The 20568-nt window shown below is 48.0% G+C and overlaps 11 protein-coding genes across 11 annotated transcripts; 4 read left to right on the top strand and 7 right to left on the bottom strand.

Moving 5' to 3' along the window:
• Window positions 1-14: 14 nt before the first annotated feature.
• J7337_013258 (uncharacterized protein) lies at window positions 15-779 on the bottom strand (the record flags this gene model as incomplete). Its single annotated transcript, XM_044830754.1, has 1 exon — window positions 15-779. The coding sequence occupies one exon, from the start codon at window positions 777-779 to the stop codon at window positions 15-17; it is 765 nt and encodes a 254-aa protein (XP_044674029.1).
• A 694-nt stretch (window positions 780-1473) lies between these two features.
• J7337_013257 (uncharacterized protein) lies at window positions 1474-3193 on the top strand (the record flags this gene model as incomplete). The annotated part of the gene is made up of 3 exons (XM_044830753.1): window positions 1474-2520; window positions 2571-3054; window positions 3102-3193. 3 exons carry the CDS (start codon window positions 1474-1476, stop codon window positions 3191-3193), a joined length of 1623 nt encoding a protein of 540 aa, XP_044674028.1.
• A 91-nt stretch (window positions 3194-3284) lies between these two features.
• J7337_013256 (uncharacterized protein) lies at window positions 3285-4632 on the bottom strand (the record flags this gene model as incomplete). The annotated part of the gene is made up of 3 exons (XM_044830752.1): window positions 3285-3871; window positions 3977-4468; window positions 4518-4632. The coding sequence occupies 3 exons, from the start codon at window positions 4630-4632 to the stop codon at window positions 3285-3287; spliced, it is 1194 nt and encodes a 397-aa protein (XP_044674027.1).
• A 924-nt stretch (window positions 4633-5556) lies between these two features.
• On the top strand, window positions 5557-6045 carry J7337_013255 (uncharacterized protein; the record flags this gene model as incomplete). The annotated part of the gene is made up of 1 exon (XM_044830751.1): window positions 5557-6045. One exon carries the CDS (start codon window positions 5557-5559, stop codon window positions 6043-6045), a length of 489 nt encoding a protein of 162 aa, XP_044674026.1.
• Window positions 6046-6606: 561 nt separating this feature from the next.
• Window positions 6607-8491, bottom strand: J7337_013254 (uncharacterized protein; the record flags this gene model as incomplete). The annotated part of the gene is made up of 4 exons (XM_044830750.1): window positions 6607-8081; window positions 8134-8245; window positions 8300-8331; window positions 8386-8491. 4 exons carry the CDS (start codon window positions 8489-8491, stop codon window positions 6607-6609), a joined length of 1725 nt encoding a protein of 574 aa, XP_044674025.1.
• A 955-nt stretch (window positions 8492-9446) lies between these two features.
• On the bottom strand, window positions 9447-9986 carry J7337_013253 (uncharacterized protein; the record flags this gene model as incomplete). Its single annotated transcript, XM_044830749.1, has 3 exons — window positions 9447-9563; window positions 9611-9866; window positions 9949-9986. 3 exons carry the CDS (start codon window positions 9984-9986, stop codon window positions 9447-9449), a joined length of 411 nt encoding a protein of 136 aa, XP_044674024.1.
• A 979-nt stretch (window positions 9987-10965) lies between these two features.
• J7337_013252 (uncharacterized protein) lies at window positions 10966-11284 on the bottom strand (the record flags this gene model as incomplete). The annotated part of the gene is given in 2 exon segments (XM_044830748.1): window positions 10966-10994; window positions 11014-11284. The coding sequence occupies 2 exon segments, from the start codon at window positions 11282-11284 to the stop codon at window positions 10966-10968; spliced, it is 300 nt and encodes a 99-aa protein (XP_044674023.1).
• A 451-nt stretch (window positions 11285-11735) lies between these two features.
• J7337_013251 (uncharacterized protein) lies at window positions 11736-12066 on the bottom strand (the record flags this gene model as incomplete). The annotated part of the gene is given in 2 exon segments (XM_044830747.1): window positions 11736-12041; window positions 12058-12066. The coding sequence occupies 2 exon segments, from the start codon at window positions 12064-12066 to the stop codon at window positions 11736-11738; spliced, it is 315 nt and encodes a 104-aa protein (XP_044674022.1).
• Window positions 12067-13116: 1050 nt separating this feature from the next.
• J7337_013250 (uncharacterized protein) lies at window positions 13117-14163 on the top strand (the record flags this gene model as incomplete). Its single annotated transcript, XM_044830746.1, has 4 exons — window positions 13117-13155; window positions 13208-13669; window positions 13719-13941; window positions 13994-14163. 4 exons carry the CDS (start codon window positions 13117-13119, stop codon window positions 14161-14163), a joined length of 894 nt encoding a protein of 297 aa, XP_044674021.1.
• A 3547-nt stretch (window positions 14164-17710) lies between these two features.
• Window positions 17711-19315, bottom strand: J7337_013249 (uncharacterized protein; the record flags this gene model as incomplete). Its single annotated transcript, XM_044830745.1, has 1 exon — window positions 17711-19315. One exon carries the CDS (start codon window positions 19313-19315, stop codon window positions 17711-17713), a length of 1605 nt encoding a protein of 534 aa, XP_044674020.1.
• Window positions 19316-19797: 482 nt separating this feature from the next.
• On the top strand, window positions 19798-20385 carry J7337_013248 (uncharacterized protein; the record flags this gene model as incomplete). The annotated part of the gene is made up of 2 exons (XM_044830744.1): window positions 19798-20048; window positions 20157-20385. 2 exons carry the CDS (start codon window positions 19798-19800, stop codon window positions 20383-20385), a joined length of 480 nt encoding a protein of 159 aa, XP_044674019.1.
• Window positions 20386-20568: the final 183 nt, after the last annotated feature.

Here is a 20568-nt window from a genome sequence, read left to right as displayed (position 1 = left end):
TGCATTCATCTTCTCTACTCTACTGGCACTTCGACGCCAGAAGCTGACTTGCATATCTCGAGCAATTCTTCCTGCTTGCTCACATTGTCCGCTCCAGGATGAGGTCTGCTCTCCCCACTTGTTGTGACGAATGCACCAGACGTGGCCTTTGTCAGAGATCCTTCGCCAGCGACCCAGCTTGCCAATGCTTTAGCTGGTTCACTCAATTGAACTGGTGCTGAGTTTCCTCCCATTTTGGTCTTTACCCAGCCGGGGTGCATGCTGAGGACTTGGATGTCGGTCCAGCGTCTTGCAAAAGCTTTAGCGAGCATTGTGTCGTGAAGTTTGGTGTTGCCGTAAGAGTGCGATTGGGTCGCATTCTTGAGGGTCTCATCACCACTGTAGTGACTATCCGAACTCATGAACAAGAGCCTACTCTTGGGCTTATCCATCAGACAGGTGAGGATGTATGGCGCGAGGGTGTTGACTGCGAAAACAGCTGAGATCTTGTCCGCAGTGATTTCCCTCGATGCTGTAGATCCATAGCCGATGCCTGCGTTGTGCACAATGACATCGAATGGCCCAGCGTTATTTGCGTCCTTAGCGAGCTTCTTGGTCTCTTCAATTGACGATAGATTGCCGACGAGAACGGCTGCGGCGTTGGGAATGGCGGCTTTGGCTGAAGCGGCGCGATCGGCGTTTCTGCCGTGAAGAACGACCTGGTGGCCTTGCTCGGCGAGGAGCTTTGCGGCGGCTTGACCGATGCCGTCAGTCGACCCGGTGATAAACACACGAACCATGTTGCTGATAATGGTTAATTCCGAAGCTAGGGAGTGATGAGTTGCGAGAAGTAGAAGCAGCAGCCGTTGCTTTTCACAATGCATGATATCACAGAGCTGGTTACGTCATCAGTTCAGTATCCATCACTGACGCCAATCCTACGTGACAAAACAAATTAATGCAGTACTGGAAAAGCGTGAAGGCTTTTATGAATATCACCCAAGTCAGAGTCTTTTCAATTGTCGTTCGCGAGGCTGCAAGGAAAATGAATGTCCTGAATTGCTGTAAGCTTCGTGTTCTGGAAAACGCGGGGACTGAAACCAAAGTGCCTTCGCATGGGCAATGCCGAACTGACGCCTCAATGAATCAGTCAACACCACTATATTCAGGCTGTCGGAATGCCTTTTCGGTTCAGATCTGAAGAATTACTCATTTGACCAAAGGTAACGGTAAAGCTGGCGATGGCTTGCATCGTCGGCCACGGACGCCGAAACCGAAATGCGGAGGTTACATTGCTGCTTTTCCCCAGCGGATCTTCATTATCATCTGCCAGAATGAGGAATTGACTAGACCGTCATCGCCTTGTTAGCATTCTTGTTTGCCGACCCCTCTTGTGATTAGCCGATGACCTGTATAAATATGTTGTGATATTCGGTACAGGCACTCTAAACACGAGGATCATTTGAACCTTTTGCTCGGGCAATCTTGAATACGATGGTTTTGTCAATGTATAAGAAGCTGTTGTATCTGGCGGCAGTAGCTGTATCTCCAGTAATTGAGAAGCCCTATTCAAAATGCTCAGCCGAAAGCCTTCATGTCCCTAACGGGACCATCGCCTCGACCCAGCACCACGTTGCAGGCGATGCCATACCCCTTCCAAACACAGTAGCATCCTGCGTAGGTCCAAACTTTGGAGCCAACATAACAGCAAACCTCTGCAGGATCGTTGTAAACTTTTCAACAAGCGACTCCAGCTCAGTCCGCATCGAGGCATGGCTACCAGATGACTGGAACAAACGTCTACTAGCCACGGGTACAGGAGGTATTGGGGGATGCATTGACTTCCCGTCCGTGCAGAACGGTGCGCAACTTGGTTTTGCCAGCTTTGGTACGAACACGGGCCACGACGGCGAGCAAGGCTTCGACTTCTTCCTAAACCATCCAGAGGTCATCAACGACTTTGGCCATCGAGGGATCCACATTGAAGCCGTAGTCGCCAAGCAAATCGTGAAGCAGTATTACGGCAAAAGGGTATTTAAGAGCTATTATCAAGGCTGCAGCACTGGCGGGCGTCAAGGTCTGCAGAATGCTCAGCTCTACCCCGATGACTTTGATGGAATTCTCGCTGGAGCACCAGGCATCGACTGGCTTCACATTGTGGCATCAAAAGGCATATTGGCTCAACGAATCGGATGGCCTGATCTGACGTCCGAATCATATGTTCGACCAGAACAGTGGAAAGCGATTGTGGCAAAACAAATTGAGCTGCTTGACCCTCTGGATGGCGTTGAGGATGGTATCATCGACAACCCGGCCGCACACGCCTTCGACCCAGTGATCATGGCCTGTGGCACTGGACTACTCAACAGCCCGCTCTGCCTGAAGCCCAAGCAAATAGCATCTGTCAGAGCTGCGTATGAACCCTTGGCAGACTCCGAGGACAATATTGTGTACCCTGGCTTTGCATTGGGTGCCGATACAAGCGTTTTCTCCGCAAACCAGGTCAATGGGACCGCTGAGCTGAACTACAAAGTCTTACAGGTATGTATAGAGTACATCGATGTAAGATAAGAGCTAAAATAATATCCTAGGACTTCTGGCGCGGTGCGGTCTACAACGATTCAACCTGGACACCTCACAACTTCACCGTGAAAGACATGGACTTTGCCATCAAACTCAACCCAGGAGGCGTCAACGGCGCGGGAGGTGAACTTCAAAAGTTCCACGCCAAAGGAGGAAAGATAATATCCTACCACGGTCAAGCGGACCAGACTATTACACCCAAGCTGCCCGCTGAGTACTACGCCAAGGTACAAGCCAACCTCAACGTCACACTAGATGACATGCGCTCCTTCTACAGACTCTTCTTCATTCCTGGGATGTATCACTGCTCTGGAGGTCCTGGCGCATTCAATATCGGCCAGGTGTATCCGCTGAAGAAGGATAGACTGACAGCTGAAGAGAACGTGCTGCTGGCTTTGACGAAGTGGGTGGAGGAGGGCCAAGAACCTGAGGCTGTAGTTGGCGCCAAGTTTGGCAGCAGTGAGACTCCAGGCAAAGTATCAGCACAAAGAAGTGAGTTTCTCCACACGCTTCTTTGACGGAAAGCTAACAACTTCCAGAATATTGTCCGTACCCTTATGAGAGCAAATGGGATGGATCTGGAAACACCACCAAGGCTGCTAGTTGGCGCTGCAAGCTTCCTGGAGCATAATCGCCATGTCAGGATAGAAAATGTTTGTATTCGCTATTGAAAGTGAACTGAATCCTTTTATCTCTTCTTCTCCTGTGTTCGTGTCCGTGGCTTATAGCATGCTCTTCCAGCTTATAGGCTGAGATTGTATAAAACTCTTATCAATATCCTCAACCTTGTTCAGCCCCACGACGTTCATAAGAATATCCAGATCAGCTAGCAGCCCCTTCAACACGTGCCTAACTCCATGCTCGCCCATGATACTAAGTCCCCAGATCCAGAGTCTACCTATAAAGACAAACTTGGCACCCAGAGCAAGAGCCTTGACAATATCAGCTGCTCCTCTAACACCGCTATCGAATGTCACAACGATACGATCCCCAACCCTGTCAGCGATCTGCCCTAGAGCATCAAGACTTCCGATGGCCCCATCAACTTGTCGGCCAGCGTGATTGCTGACAACGATACCCTCGAAACCAAGATCAGCTGCCATCTCAGCGTCATCGACGTGCTGAATGCCCTTGATCAAAAATGGCTTTCCGCCGCTGATCTCTTGCCATTTCTCTCGTGCCCAGACTGCCTTTTCCCAAGACCATGCACGACCGTGCCAGACATTATCGATCCAGAATGCCCCGGCTTCAGCGGGCTGCTTCTTCGGATCGATGCCATGTTCGGCTAAGCGTTTCTGGAAGACGGGATCTGAGAGGCCCAAGTCGGCGCCGATGCCTCGGTAGAAAGCGTAGTTGGACGTCGCGACGTCGTCATGTCACCATCCAAGTTGCCAGGTGTCTGTTGTTAAGATACATGCAGAGAACCCTGATTCATGAGCTCGCTTCAGTAGTGATAAGGTGAGCTCGTCATCATGTGGCATGTAGAGCTGGAAGAAGCGGGGACCCTCAGGGATGCGATGACTTTCTTCACTGTTCTGTGCAATCTTTCGACCAGCATCATTTGCTTCAGCGACGTCTTCAATCGGACACGAGCCAGCAGTTGAGAGACTGTAAGGAATACCAAGCTCACCAGCGACCTGAGCAACAGGAAGCTCGCCCTGTGGATGATAAATCTTGTTGATTCCAATAGGAGCAATTCCAAACGGTGCAGAGACCTCATGGCCGAAGATGGTAGTTCTAGTAGATCGTTCATTGGTGTCTACAAGCTGACGAGGGACGATCTTATGTCGGAAGAAAGCTTGGCGGTTCGCAACATGTGTATCTGAAAGGCCTGCGTTGGAGGATGCGTAGAGCCAGCCATTTTCAGTGAGCTTCTTCTTAGCGAGTTCTTGAAGCTTATCAGGATCTAGCATTGTCAACCTAGCCGTATCAGAAAATGATTGGGACGGCCATACGCGTGTTAAATGGTGGAACCTCTCCGTCATTGAGTTTCCAAAAGTTCTCGCGTTGGTATAAGCCCCATGGAGGGGTATCGCGCTTCTTGAGATGCGGTGACCTGGGATCTGACATTGTGAGGCTTCGTGAATCTTTGTCAAGAACTATCTTATGGATTAAAGGTGCAAAGATACGGCTCCTGGGTAATGAGGCTGTATCCACTTATAAACTGATTGATCCATATTCATGACGTATATCAGACTTCCGGTTATCCGATCGAAGGACAATAATGACGAAGAAGTGATATGAACAGTAACCGCAATTACTAATTGAGCTTGGAAACATGCTGCCAGGTTAATTAATTGATGATAGGCTTGCGACTGTTTTAACCGTCCAGACGCTGTAGGTTGATGGTGATGTTAGATGCAATCGGCTCACCGAGAACTTCAGTCCACCGATGCCCGGACACGCGCGCACAACATGATCGAATTTTGTTGCCAAATACAATTAAAGTCGAAAATAACCTTGACCCATTCTCCGATTATCCAACATCGCTAACGTCGTCAAGCTTAAAAAAGTGCCGTGATAGCCGTGTCCTGCCACGGAAATCTGCCTACTCTAAGCGATGGTGGTGTTCGCTTGTCTCAATTTAATCTATTCAAGGTAGCATTTGTCAGTAGCACGCAAGCAGCTGAAACGCTTCCAGGTAACTACTATTGGGATTTCGCAGGGTGGCTTGAATGATTGCTTCTGAGTAGTCAACCGTACTGCAAGGTGTGCCGGGAGATCTCAAATGGTTGGTGGAGGAGTCTAGCGTCATCAATAGCCTCACAAGGCGTTCCTGCACTGGCGTTTTGCTGACAGGGGTCATGCCGCTCCCATTTGGAACTACGGAGCTACGGGCTCAATGGTTTAGTTTATTTTCGGTAGCCGATAGAGCAATGGGATGCGCTATATATACCCTTCTGTTTGCTCGCGATCTCGCGATAGCTTCATTCCTCATAGGCCGGGAATATTCTCAAAAAATAACTTAGCTGTCCCTTCAACGCAGCTGTCAACATGACCAAAAACCAGATCTTGTTCTCGGTCGATAACCAAACACCGTTCACCCTAGTCCCAAACCCAACAACATTCAGTGACTGGGGCGACTTTGCCGCAGGCCCAACATCAGTAAGCTTTCCTACCAAAAAACCCCGAACCTCCATGCTAAAAGGCATCAAGGTCAAACCTTTCCAGAAAGGAGACGGCGGCCATGTAATGTCTTCGCAATCACCGTTCGTCGGCTCCGCAGGAATAGTCGGATATTCATTCACCAGCAAGAATGGCGCCACTGTTTACATTCGTCTTCTTGCGAGTAACCCGTACCTGAGCGTTCGCGACAACTGGGCATGCGTCTCGTTTGCTTCCTTCGACCAGGGTATCAACCAGGATGCTTATAATCACCATTATTATAATGAACCCCGTCACGCCAGCATGGAATTCGAAGGGAGGACCCTTAAAGTGAGCATCCGCCAGCGAGATCTTGACGGACGACTGATTTTGATGTAGCTTACTTCAAATATTGGTCATGCAGATTGTGCAACTGCGACGTTCGTTTTGACTTACTTGTAAGTAGCTACTCTGATTAGATCTCATTTTCCTCGGGAACTCTTTATTTAAGGCAGTATTAAGGTTTTTTGCAGGGTCCCCGATGTATACCAGTCGTCGTTCATCAACCAAGGCTAACAGGCAGCCTGTCACAGAGTCTAAAACTCAGCCTAAGAAGCCTCTACAGGACACACGGAAAGGGATGCTAGAAGACTTGGAATCAATGAAGTCGTTAATATCATAAACTAATATCATATATAATGTTACATGGTGACAGTCTTCCATTCATAAAGCATGCCAATGATAGTGAGGTGGCTTTCGTGTTTTACTAATGCGCCAGACCTGCCCAAAATCCAAATCATGTTCAACTTTGTGGCCAGGCTCTGAACGAGTTATACGAACACTCCCTAGGGGAAGCTGTATCTCCCCGATATCTCTCGTTCAGAGGGCTGGTAACGTGACCACGAACTGAACAATACAGAAATATTGTGAGATCATGTATTTGTCTCAAATGGAAAAGCTCTACTTCATGGCGTTAAGACCACCAGCGGAGATGGGCGGAGCCTTATCCCCAGCCTGTTCCTTCTCGTCGACTAGCTCACCAAGAGGCATCTTACCCATGGAGGTATCGGCATGAGAGCTAAGCATTCCACGGTTGGGAGCCTCGCGAGGAACAAAGTGCTGATAGTCAGAAGTCATGTCTGTTTTGTTCTGGAGAGAGTAGTTGGTCTCATCAATGGAAGGCTTCTTTCCAGCAGGAGCCTGGTTGCCAAACAGGGTAGTAGAACCAGACTGCTTGTTTGAACCGGACTGCATGCCGGAATCATCGTTGCTGACGTGAGGGAACTTGGAGTAGTTGAGTGACTTTCGGTGTTGAGCGTAGTCGGGCATTTCCTGATCCTTGCTAGGGGGGAAGTTGGAGGTGGTATTGCTTGAGGGTGAGAAGTCACCGGTAGTGCCATGGGGAAAACCTGAAGACATGTCCTTGTTCATGCTGGAACCAAAGGTGGAGGACTTGTCGTCAGGGCGGCTGGAGGAATAACCGGAGGTAGCTTCCTTTGCCTTGCTGGACATGTAGCTGGGAGTGATATCTTGAGGCTTGTTGAAGGTAGCTTGTCCGTAAGAAGGAAGACTTCCAGTTGCGCCGTGGGAGAAACTAGGAGTATTGTCCTTGGACTTGCCGAGAGCGGGTTGCGTGTTGGAGGGGAAATCATCAGTGGTGCTATGGGAGTAGGTAGAAGGAGTGTCCTTGGATTGGGAAGAAGAGCTGTCAAAGCCGCTCTGGGAGAAATCGTTGGACAGGTGGGGGTCGACGTGAACAGTCTTGATTGGTGATCGGTCGGAGCTACCAGAAGCACCGCGAGAGCCCATGAATTCGAGGTGCTTAGACTGCTCAGAGGACTTGGAGTTATCTTGAGGGAACTTGGAGGAAATGTCTCTGGCCTGGGTGGGTCCAGAAGAGCTGTGGGGAACAGTTGAGGTGACATCAGATCGGTTCTCAGTGTTCTTTGAACCAGGTACCATGTTGACAGCGCGTTGCCTTAAGTTACCAGCGGTATCTTGCGCCATGGAAGAAATGTTGGCCATGGTGCCCTTTGGGTCCTGGGCAATAGAGCTGGCTTGGTCAACAGCTGCGTTACTGATTTCTTGAGCACGAGCCATGCCATCTCTGGCGATGCCACGTCCTCGAGGGGAGGTAACGAGTGGAATGATGTAGATGGTGGTCAGTCCAAGGATAGCAATGCCGAAAGGTGTCATGAACTGGATCAGGAAGTACAGACAACCGGTGAAAGCGAAAGCACCAAATGTCTTCTCGAGGTCTTCGGCAAAAATGATCCTCTGAGCCTGGACGACAGCATATTGAATGAAGTCGTGGATATCCTTGAGGGTAGCGTTGAGAGTAGATTCAGGAACTGTCTTGTACTGTCTGGGTCGCATGCGAGAGACGAAGTTATTAGGGCCGAAGGACCGACCAGCGAACTCGGCCATGGACATAACTGAACGCAATTATTAGTATCATGGGTAGCGAGAAGCAAGAGTAGACTGTACCTCCAAGGCCAATTGCCATTGTTTTTAGAGTCAGCTGGGTAAGATGCATATGATGGACTGCCAGCATGAAGCCGAGTGCGGCAAAGTAAGATCCAATAGTTCGCGCGGGATCCTCCCACTGACAAGGTCAGCCACCAGCCACAACAACGGTTGAAAAGAGACATACACTGATGTACTTGTACAGACTGTCCTGTTGAGCTGTGACGCGAGTCAGAATAATGAGATTTCTCCCATTAATTGACATTGCCTTACCAATAATATCCTTCAATGGCCCAGAATCTCGACGTTCGACATTGCTCTGCGACCTTGGGGCATCCTCGGCCAGAACTGGCTGGAAATTGTCTCGGAGTCCACTCATATTGACTATCGGTTATCCGATTACTATAATTATAATAATATCTGTTTCAATTGATTCAGTGATAAACGATAAGATCAAGGGAACACAAGCCACCCATGGAGCCAGCACCGCCCTTTATCTCTTCAGCTCCTTACAAGAAATCCAGGGCTGAACTCTAGTGCGTCATGGCTGATGCGCTCATGATGATTTCTCCGAGTCGTGACATCAGGGCTGTCTCAGCCACCAGCCTAATTCCGGCCTAGACCTCATCCACCAACGTCTTGGTCCACGAGCTACTGAGCTAGCTCGAACTGCACCCACGTCATTTCCATCGTCACCGTTTCAGATTATCGAGATCAAGATGGCGTATTGTTTATATGCATAGTTTCCGGCTAAGACGGCTGAAAAAGCAGGATTGAGGAGGAATTTTGAATTCGTGGAATTCAAGGCTTGGAACTTGGCATTGAGAAGGTTTGGACTAATGCTGGGGATTGACATCATGATGGCCTTGGAACGGACAAAAGGCATACGACAGATATGTGTTCAGTTGGTGTTGCAGAGGAAGTCATTCCTTAGATATAGCCATTCAGCTCATGCTTTCTCGTAGTCCTCCGCAGATAGGTCTCCACGCTGTGGTTGGTACTCCAGACCCGCATGGTGTCTCAATAGAAACCGGCTTGAAGATTGAGTTAAAACATGGCTCCCATTACTCCAATAAACTCTCCTTCCCTACGACGACTCGGAGATTCTATCCCGGTTGACTCCCCGCTTGTTGCTCCATAGCACTGGCACCACCGGTAACCCGAGGTGCCTTTTATCGTTGGTCTGCATTGTGGTCTTCATTTCTGGTCCATGTATAAAGGCACATGTGTCTGTCGTTCTCCAGCCAGAATACATACCGTGCTCAAAGTAAGCACAAAGTGGTACCATAGAAGCTACACGACCCAGACATTCTAGCCCTCTCGTCACTCCAGTCCTACTTCTCCTCAAGTACGTCAGATCCGAGAGCCTCACCAGTAACAACAGTGCCCCCATTAAAGGTCAGCGTGAAGGTGGCAACACAATCATCAGCGCTGCCAATGTTGCAAGTGAGCTAATAATCCGAATTAGTCTCTTACTGCTAGGATACAAGAGTCTTACATCGAGTTTCCCCCTGGGAACGGGCTGGGTCAATCTAGTGACATTGGTAGAATAAATATGGCTGTAGGTATCCTTGTTAATGGTGAGATGTGTGGTAGACATGGCGACGTAAGCCTTGTTGTCTTCGGTGCTGAAGTCGGGGTCACTGCCGAGAAATTCAAACCAGATAGCAGGATTGGCAATTGTATAGCCGCTGATTCCAGCAGAGCCTACCAGCGGGACTGATGAGGCTTGAAACACACCTCCTGAGCCAGTGCTGTAGGGCTGGATCTATCATGGTGAAAATGCTTAGTTGCAATTTGGAGGTTCAAAAACTACTGAAATGGTAAACAACTTACTGTGTCTGGTCCAGAGACGGTCTCGCGCCAATAAGCATACTGGCCGTTCGGTTTGAGGGAGTAGGGAGTTTGGTTGCCAACTTAGAAGGTGATTCTGTGAACCATCTTAGAAGCTTTATGGTAGTTGAGGATTGCTGTAGTTGTGCGGCGATTATTTATTTTAGGATCATGGGAAGCAGAACGGGCAACAGCGCTTTTATAAATGTCCCAAAACGATCCGTGGTCCTGGCACTTATCAAGGTCTTATTAATAAACAGGCCAGTGGAACATTCTCTAACAGCTGCTAGTGTTAGATCTCGTCAAACTTTATAGAATATGTGAAGTCTCAATGGGACACAATTTGACTGGGCTTGTTATCTCACATTCAGCCAGCCACAGGACACGGAACTTGCGATAGTGCTGTGTATTCTGTGGAGCATGTGGGTTTGAAAAATTCTGTCAAGCGGTATGTGATAAGTCAGGCCAGAATCAGCCACCTTAACTGATGTTTTTGGCGCAGACATAACATATAAACCAAGCCTTGGTGGAAATGAAATATTTCTGATAGGAGACTTACAAACAGCCTTCATTATTCACGGCATGGCTCAAGATCACTCTGTCTTCTGACCAGTAGATTGAGGCAGGCTAACAAAATACCAGGGAGACTGCCTGAACGCAGACATTTAGATTTAGGCTAGCAGGAACACACCAGAGAGCATTTCAATTGATGCTCGCCCCCCGTGTTTAAGCACTGTCAGTTTAGTACACGAACCTACCCCGATATTATGTTCTGGACTGATACCCTTCAGTGGTGGCGATAACACTGTTCTTATTACCAGAGCCTTTTGCACTTAACCATGCGAAGTTTGAATGATCTATCTTGGTAAGCCGGCAAGTGTACAGAAAAGTTGGCGTTAAGTAAATCGTTCTACGCAGGAAGCACATGGCAGTGGGGCACTAGCATTTTACTTGTTGTACTTTCTCATTCTCCTCTATTTCTTTTATCAAGTCTCCTTACTTACCTTACTTATTTAAATATCACTCCTTCATAGCAATGTGAAGCTTACCTTCAAAGAATATTACAACAGTGCTCCTTTTTCTCAGGCTTCCAAGTCCATCCAGGCACAAGCTCCCAGTCCTTGAAGAGATTTTCCTGCTCCATCTTGATCGTCAGACCCGTCATAACAACATCCTTGTCCTTACAATCTGTACTTACCGTCACTCGAAGGTTGTTAGCAATGATATCAACCTGACACTCCTTACCGCAGGCGGTTTGGAGTCGATCAGCGTCACCCAGAAGATCAGGTGAGTGGTGCGGCTTTTGCGCAAAAGTAGCTTGCAGAATCATCTCAGACATCTTGAATGGACCTAGAAGTGTGAACTGTTAGTAGGATGCAGGTGTTGAGGAAGTAAGTTGCAAGCACTCTTCGTAATGGAATAGTGTAGATGAAGAAGAAGTTTCAATGCGGCAAATAGTGTGTATTAAATATGATTGATGTTAGAACGTAAATCCTTGCTTGTTCTACTGTGCATCGCCCTTTTCCAATTGCCATTCTTAACTGTTACATGAACATTCCACTGTGAAGGAGCTCGTAGAACGACGGATCCCGAACAATCCGAACTGATTGGTTGATGTTCTTTATATTAAACAATCTGTTCGAAACACTATGAACTCTATTCTAACCTGCTCCTACCTGAGAGATTGAGATCTTTGAACAAGCGCATCAACCTTTGCAGTTTGGCTTTTCGCCTCTACTGATCTTCCAAGCCGGACTTCCTTGTGATGCCAACACAACAACATCTTACCCTCAAGCGCTGAGGGTCTCGGTCTTGCCATCCTTGCGAAAAGCAGTTATGTCAGAAACCTCCCAATCATTGAACATCTGCGGCCTACCGAACGTTGGCCACATATCGGTCTTCATCAATGCGCTATCATTCTCTTTCTCATAAGTAAACCTGATGGTCTTTGTAGCGTGGTCGGTACAAGGTCTCATGTAAGGGTCAATACATTCCTTGATCAAAGCCTCGGGAGTGGGATTTGTCCAGACTTCCGAATCGACCTTTTGCTTAAAAACAACAACCATCTTGGTATAAGTGATTTTACTCATCGTCGGCTGCAAATAAAGTTACATGCTTCATGGTTGAGATGCTCTTTAGATATTTGTGTAATTTTAAGTTGAAGTTGCGAGTCGTGGTAAGACTGAGGCTTTTATACCCCTTGAATCTTCGTGATTCAGCGCTGCCGCTATGTCATTCTAAGTGATCATTCAACTTCTTAGACACACTCACAATGCCATCCGTGAAGTAACAGCAAGGAGAGTCCATTCACCAGCGTGTCAGCCTCGTACTCATTCTCTCTTGTGGTTAAATGACAGCACGCAAGCCCTATTCGCGACAGAAGGCTATCCAAATACTCGTTTACAATTGATCCCTGAATAATTGACTAATATTCTCTGACGTTGGCAGTATATCCGACAGGGGTACAAAATAGTGTCTCACTACTGCTTCTAGGTACTCTAGCGTTTATAGCTCAATGGTATTCAGCCAATTGCTGGTGACGTGGCATATATCCGGCGTGTCACGGATATTGATGACCGATCCCACTGGGCGGATTTCAAGTACGGTTTTTGTTGAATCGGAATTCCGTGTCAACGTTGATGACTCCACTACGCATCCTTTGAACTCTGTCGCCGATTCGATATTATAATGCAGCTACTTACCAGGCTACTCTGCTTATGGATGAGTTCCGGCTCCTTCGGAATGAATAAGAGAACGCGGTTTATGTTTTGTAAGCAATCTAGGACAGGAAAGAAACCCAGGGTCTTGATTATAAGTGACAAAAAGACTTAGGTAACTTGGTATAGTTTAGGATAAGTTTAGAATATCTTTAGGACCCTTTCCAGAGTTCATTTTGACTCCCCATATCAAGGCCTGATGTTTTCCTGCTCCCTGAGGCGCAATAGACTAACGTGTTCCTTCTGCCGTAAGCGCTAGTAGGGGAATCGACGAGGTATCAAATCCCACGCGCTGACAATACCCTTTCAGGGCAAATACACCGTTAACTAATCGTCGGCTCCATAAAGTAAGAGACCTATATATAGCCAAGCAAACATCACTAAGAGTTTGGTATTCTCCAAACTCGCGTGGTTCAGGTCCCATCGGAAGTTATTGAGCATATACTTATACACAATGAACTCACCCACCGCAACAATTAATGGTGTCACCATTGTATGATATATCTTCTATCTCTATAATTCACCTTAAAACTGATTTATAGCAGCGAAACCATGCCAAACCATACCCGGCAATCTCACCTCAACGACCTGAGCTGTCCCAAGCCGGTCGAGCCGTCCTCGTCTGCGGCGGTTCTACAGGCATTGGCCATGCAATTGCACGGAATTATTGCATTGCGGGTGCATCGGCCGCCATTATCCTAGGTCGCCGTAGCGATGTTGCCGAAAAGGCCGCTTCAAAGCTAAAAGAGGCTTACCCCGGCACCAAGGTCACCTGGCGTATTTGTGATCTGTTCATTAGAGACCAAGCCAAACAACTCTGGGATGAGTTGGAGAAGGAAAAGACTTTAATTGATGTTCTCATCGTTAATGCTGTTGGCCAGCCAGAGCTCAAGCCAATCCTAGAGCAAGGTGCGGATAGACTCTGGCAGGACTTTGAGAACAACGTCCATGCTCCTTTATACGTCGTTGAGAGATTCTACAAACAGTCGGGACATACCAAACAAAAGGTTAGTCCCCACCGCTTGCTCAGAATATTTGACTGACTTGCCAATCTAGTTCGTTGTGTCGGTGTCGACTCAAGATATCCATCGCTGGGACAGCGCGCCTCAAATGCCTGGATACCAACTGACCAAGAACTCCTTCGCAACCGTCATGCAACAGATCGCTCGCGATACGCCAGAGTCCGATATGCGTATCGTCTCATTTCACCCATCGATTGTGTTCACAGAAGCAGCAAAGAAGGCCGGATATACCGAGGACACTCTACCTTGGACAGATGGTATGATGAGCCGTCGCCTTTGCACTCTGTACCAATGGCTGACATTTCTCAGAGAATATCCCTGGTGGCTTCGCTGTATGGGCTTCTTCCCCAGAGGCGGAATTCCTTCATGGTCGTTTCGTATGGTCTACATGGGACGTAAATGACCTGGCATCTGGAGATATCAGGAAGCAGATTGACTCGGACCCCTGGCTACTTAAAGTTGGAGTGAAGGGCTTGTAAGCGTCGTGCAAGGTACTCAGAGGCTTGTCCCTTACAACACCTGGTGCTGAACTATACATTTACCCCTAGACTGTATGTATGAAGAAGGCATAAAGTTGATCACATTGTGACAGAAGTCAAGCGGACATAGGCAATAAAGATTTCGACCTTCCTTTCAATTTGAATGACTATGGATCCTAATCCATGGTGTATAGCGGTCTGCTCTGCGATCGCTGTTCGCTGATAGCACCCCTCTTCTACCATCAATATAGTAACAAAGATACCGAAGTCTATGTCTCCTTAGACAAGGTTCTGGTGTTATATGAAGAATTGCCGATGAAGTGTCCCATCCCCAACCAGAATGTACAAACAACTGAACTCCCAGCTCTCGAAGAAGTTAGAACTATGAAGATATGCCAAAACGGCCTCTTTCTCCGCGTTGGGGGAGTCTACACGACAGGGATCATCGAACTCGACCCTGACTATAAGTATCCCGTCGCCGGGGCTCATCATGGCACAACTCTGTCCTTCACAAGCTCTTTGAAGAAGAATCAGATCTGGTATCATAGGGACCAGTATTTTGCGCGTGAACCAGAAGTCCATTAGAACTAAGTTTGATGATATCTCAGACATCGCAGGTATGTGTTGCTTTGTGATAATTAGTAAAGTTGCTTGGGTGGTGGATTGTGTTCACGTGCGGTTGAATGAGTTTGTGTGAGGTCTGTGTCAACTTTACCTCAGCACCTGGGAGACAAAAGGTACTCATATACCTATAATGGCGGTGTTTTGTCGTGGAACAGGTGTCAATAAGTTGCTTCACTGTCACTCCAAGACAAATGATTCAAGTGGTGGGAGTCATAGTGAGGCCCTCAGTGTATGTTAATATGAGCTGCGGAATGGTTGAATAGGTTTGTGAACCAGACAGTTCCATGCTGACGCAGCCTTATCCCTGCGAAACGGATGAAATATTACTCCTTTTAACAACAAGTACCTGTACGGGGCTCACACATCTTTTCATCATGGGAACCATATAAAGCCCAATGTTGAAGTTTGTTCTGGGTTAGACCCCGGCCTAGGCCTCACAAGAGAAACTGTTCATGTGACACGAGACGGTCGTCAACGACGAAGATTCGATAGTAATACCAGCCGTCAAAAACGCCCATCCTCTTGAGCACTTCCCAAAGTTTCTCCTTTGTCGCTCGCGGGGATACCATAGGTAAATTGACAGTGAAGTAAAGCGTGAATGTGAGTAACCCGGTGTTAGCGTCATATACTTGCTTGGATAGTGGTCCACAAGCTTTGACAAAAGCACCGTTTCTCGGCACCTTCGAATCTGATTGGTAGGGCATGAAATGGGCTTCTAGCTGAAGCAGGCGTGGTGCTGGGGGTAGCATTGCGAGCAACGTGTTTCAAAGGCGGTTATACGGGGGCTGTGTTCGTGCAAGCTTGAATGAGTTACTACCAAATCTTTTCCCAATCCCTCAACAAGCGTGGAATGCATTGCACTCATATAGGCACTATCAGAGGTCTTTGTTCATTCACGGATGTTATTGGCGCAAGAACAGTGATCGAACTTGTGAGCGACGGACAGTGAAGTACCCAAGGTCAATATGATTCAAAGAATCGACAGTCTGTTCAAGGGGAAACCCTCTTCGCACAAAGTGATTGTAGACACTGATTCATTGCTATAGAGATGAGCATCACAGTCTTCGATTGAAGTGCTTCACTGTCCCTCTAATTGCGGCTGACAGTTCATTAGACAATTAGAAGAGTCTATGATTTGCTGTCTGAATCAACTTGAAGAATTGACTCCGGTCTCAGATGCGATACGTCTGTCATTTGAATGAGTTGAAATCTCAGTTTGGAGCTTGAGTAACTCGGTGGTTTCATTGTTTAATTGAGCTGACTGGCATGCATATGTATGCTTCTTGAAGATGTTCACTTTTGGAGGTCCGGCCTGCGTCGTCTTTGCCTTGAAATGGGCCTCCATCATTACGTAGAGCGTTCCCACCATTTTGAGGGTCCTACTGCCAGGATAGTAGCTGATTGGCCGAAGAACGGTGAATAGTGTTTTCTGATGATAAGACTAGCTCGATTGAATATGTGGAATCCTTCTCCGTTCACTTGCACGAATAGGGGCTGTTTCTCGAAGGGGTCATCACAGCCCAACGCCTGTGTGATTTTTGGAAGTGAGGAGCAGCGCAGCGCCTTTCAGTGTGTAGAGCGTCCATGTTGATACTAAAACTGTTCGTTAATCACTGGCTAGGTCAGAGATGAGGACCGGCGCAGCAGCCAGAGCCAGTCGAAGCCAACGATGATACGTCCTCCAATAAACGTTTCGATATTCGTGCTGGCGCATTGAACAATGACCCTAATTGTCATTATCAAGCTTTCAATGGTGATGCAAAGTCGACTATCAAATCGATCGGAGATGTAAGCCGAAAAGGGAGTTGAGATAATGGCGTCGAGAGGATAGGAAGCGCTGGTGATACCGAGAGGAGCGCCCTTAGGTGAGCCGAACTGTTCTTTCCATGCGGTTACACCTTGCAGAGATGTAAGGACACTTCCATCCTAACCGTTGGTCGCACAGACAACGAGGCAGGCTGGAGCGAGGATTGCGTAGAGATGGATGAGTGACGGGGTGAGGGCGAAGATAGAACTCTTGTCTTGGGTGAGGATCTCGGTAACGGTGTGGACTGGGCGAGTGGAAGGAGTATTGGTAGTCATTACGACTCCACTGGTAGCCTTGCAAAAGAAGAGAATCCTTTAGTCGATATCGATAAATGGTCCTAGAGTTTCGGTAGCATTGGCGAGATGCAGCAGCTTTATACTTCAAATCGCCTGTTCATTGAGTCTTGTGTAGAGGGACTCATTTTGGAATCTTAGAGCAAGCCACCAATGCCATGAACTGACATTACATGTCCCAAAGAGTCCGCTCCTAGGTCTACGTGGCGGCATGTTCATCCCCAGACTGACCAAGAAAGACCGTTCCCCGGAAAACTTAGTTGATGTGACCCCCAGATTCTGAAAATAGCTTATTATCTGAGGTGAATGAGGCGAGGGCGCAGAGAGACGGACCTACTCCGCTCGGAGTGGTGAAAAATAGAGTCAGTTATTCTCGCGGAGTTGGAGTCCTTGTCTCCCCGCTTCGATAATGCGAGCTAGCTTGAGTACAGAATTATGATTGTTTCCGAGGAGTGAATGGTATGTTCTCATCGGCAATCAACTATGCCGTGCTAGAATGTTCGACCACAACGCCGTGTTACCGGTCTCAAGGCCGGTAGCTCTGGGCGCCTTTGATACTAAGGAAACTAGAGCTTTAGTCTGCTGCAAGGGAGACTGTCTGGTATCAGGAGGCAGATAGCCTGTTCTCCAAAGGATAAGATCAGTCCATGCTACTAAGCCAATCCGTATAGACTAGGTCTGCCTTAAAAAGTAGGACATAAAGTAATATGGCATTGTCTAGACATCAAACGAATCCTGTTGAATGACAGGCAGGAAATGGTGATATCTCAGGTTGTTCTTGTGGTAACATATCTTGGAGCCAATAGCCTCCAAGTCTTAGAGGTCACTCCATGCCTTTGGCAAAAGGACTGCGAGCTCTAATCCTTTGACCATAAAAGTACAACAGCCATGGAATACCAGTCAACAACCATCCAAGTCCACCAAGCAAGCCACCTGTACCTTGTAGGGTCAGACTGTCTATCATACTAGCCGTGACAAGTGGAAATACTCCGCCCAAGATATTTCGACACAGACTCTGAGCTGCCAATGCCGACGAGGCATATCCGTGATATGTATCAGCAAGGTAGTTGAAGACGGCAAGATAGATACTGAAGATGCCCATTGAGCACGCTCCAAGGGCTATGCATGGAGATATCCACGAAATATCTGGTCTGGCTGTCATGAAGAACCAGAGGAGGCCGATTGGCAATAGAATGGACTGTATGCAAGGCGAGATCAGGCGTTGTTCAGGTGTAGATAGCGGCTTCTTGTGAGGCAGCACTCGTTCTATGATAGGTTTCTGCAATAAGGAGATTCCGATGCCAACAATTGAGCCCACAATAGTAGCAGTATAGACTGCACCGACTTCGGCATTGTCGAAGCCATATACGCTACGAAACACCAGCCCAATACTGCTGAATTGCATGTACATGATCGCCCAAGCAAAGGAAACCCATAAAGACATGCAGAACACAATGGGTTCCTTCGAAAGAAGCCGCAGTGGGAAGGCAAAACTTCGCCAAATAATGCTGACCTCAATGCTAAGGCGTTCTTCAATCTCAGGCGCAAAGGTGATTGGCTTTCCTGCTGATGTCTTGATGGGGACCGCATTCAGGACGAAGCACTTTCGGCGTAAAAGGACGTTGCTTCTGGTTTCTTCAAACAAGAAGAACAACGTTGTCGTTGTTATGCCAATAGCGATGACTTGGATAAAGAAGATCCATCGCCAGCCGAGAAGGTCCACGACACTTCCACTGATCAATGGTCCAAGACTGGCACCGACCATGATGGTCATGGAGTATAAAGCCATTGGAATATTGCGATCCTCTTTGCTGTAGAGATCACTCACAACACCGCCAGTGAGCGTTGCAAACACGGCGGCTCCATTGCCCGTGATAAGACGAGAAATCATCATGCCGGCGTAGCTTTCCGTCACAGCGCATCCCAAAGTCCCGAGAAGGAAAACGACGCCAGAGCCAACAAAGGTCCAGTATCGGCCGTGCGTTTCGCTGATGGGAGCGAGAATCATGGGAGTAAAGGCAAAGCCGACCACAAAGAGAGATATTCCGATGTTGAAGAGTGTGTCACTGGTGTTCCATTTCGCGCGAAGGGGTTCTGAAGCTAGAGCGTAGGCTCCAGCTGCGTATGCCGCAAGGGTCGATGCCATGAAGGGTCCCAGTAGAGTGATGGCCTTCTTCCGACCCGACCAACTGAATGGCGACAGGAATTTGTCTGCTTCATCTCGTATTGTTGAGACGTTGACTTCGACAGAGCGAAGATGGCCAGAAAGAGAGAATGAGGGTTCGAGAGCCTCGACGCCAAGGGGCACTCGAATGTCGCTTAGAGTCTCAGTTGAGGAAGAGTTTTGAGAAAGATTTTCGGGAGAAAGGCCAAGGACCTTTTCGTCAACCTGAAGACGCTCTTGAACCTGAAGATGTTCTCGAATCATGATTGTTAACACCAAGGCTGATTGTACTGAGAATGTCTGCCTCCATCTTGCCGTTCATAATGTTGTTCAAAATTTATATCGGCCTGGAATAAAGTTGACGCCGGTCCTAACCGGGCAATTAATGAGGCTATTGAACTCTGTCGTTGGCACGCTGAGGCGGTTCCGGCAGTTTGAGACGTAACATCGGGTACATAGGAAATTAGAAACGAGATCCGAGCGTGACGATCATTGCGTTGAAGTTGGCGGGGGTAGACGGACCAACTCCGCCCGGGCCCAAGAAGACGCTGCCTCACACGACCGAAGAAGTGGAGGAGCAGAAGACGTATGGCATTACTTCTAATCTACTTATCATGTTTCTATTTCTCTTCTTTTGTAAAGCAAGGAACGATCCCTCAGGATTGCACTTCACGTACCCAAAGTCGTGTCATTCGAGTAACATCACCACTTTCTTTATCCCCCTTATACGAACCAATCTTCCAGCGATGGCCCTTGTAAATGCCCAACCTCCCCTTAATGACGCGAATGTCAAAAACGAGGCTAAAGCATGGGCGCAAATGAAGCCTTCGCAAATGATCCTCGAAGAAAGAGTCCTCCTACTCACAGGCAAAGACCTATGGAGGACCAACGCAATTCCTCGCCTTGGTGTTTCCAGAATCAAGACCTCAGATGGACCTGTAGGCGTCCGCGGGGGCATTTTCACAGACAGAGTCAGCGCTGCTTCAGCGCCTACCGGGTAATATTTTCTTCTGTCCATGCGGCGCTGCCGGAGCTAACAAGGGTTCTACCGCAGGGTTTCCCTAGCGGCGACTTGGGATTTATCTGTCATCAGAGATGTTTGCAGCGTTTTGATCCACGAGGCTAAGAGCAAGGTAGTTGATGTTCTGCTCGGACCAACGGGTAATAATCCTCCACCCGCTAAATATCACCCGATGCTTATCTTTATGGTTTGTATTCCCCGAACAACACTCGGCGGCCGCAACTTCGAAGCCTACAGCGAAGATCCCTACCTCATGGGCAAAATCGCCGGTGAGTTCATTAATCATCTTCAAGATGCCGGTATCGGCGCTTGATGTCGAGCGAAAGCTGTGAGGACATCGAGTTTCTCACCCATGCGTTTCAAGGTACCCGTCAGTTCCTCGATCGATAGGTACTTCATGTTGACTTTCAACGAAGAGTCTCTTCAAATCAGCGACAAGTATACTTACTTGGCTGCGACAGTCTCGATGTACATGCACTCAAGACCCAAGCGCATG

The sequence above is a fragment of the Fusarium musae genome, chromosome 11, assembly GCF_019915245.1.
Source record: "Fusarium musae strain F31 chromosome 11, whole genome shotgun sequence".
NCBI classification, from domain to species: Eukaryota; Fungi; Ascomycota; class Sordariomycetes; order Hypocreales; family Nectriaceae; genus Fusarium; species Fusarium musae.
The sequence above is the reverse complement of the archived record's forward strand: the minus strand, read 5'-3'. Positions and strand labels throughout refer to the sequence as shown.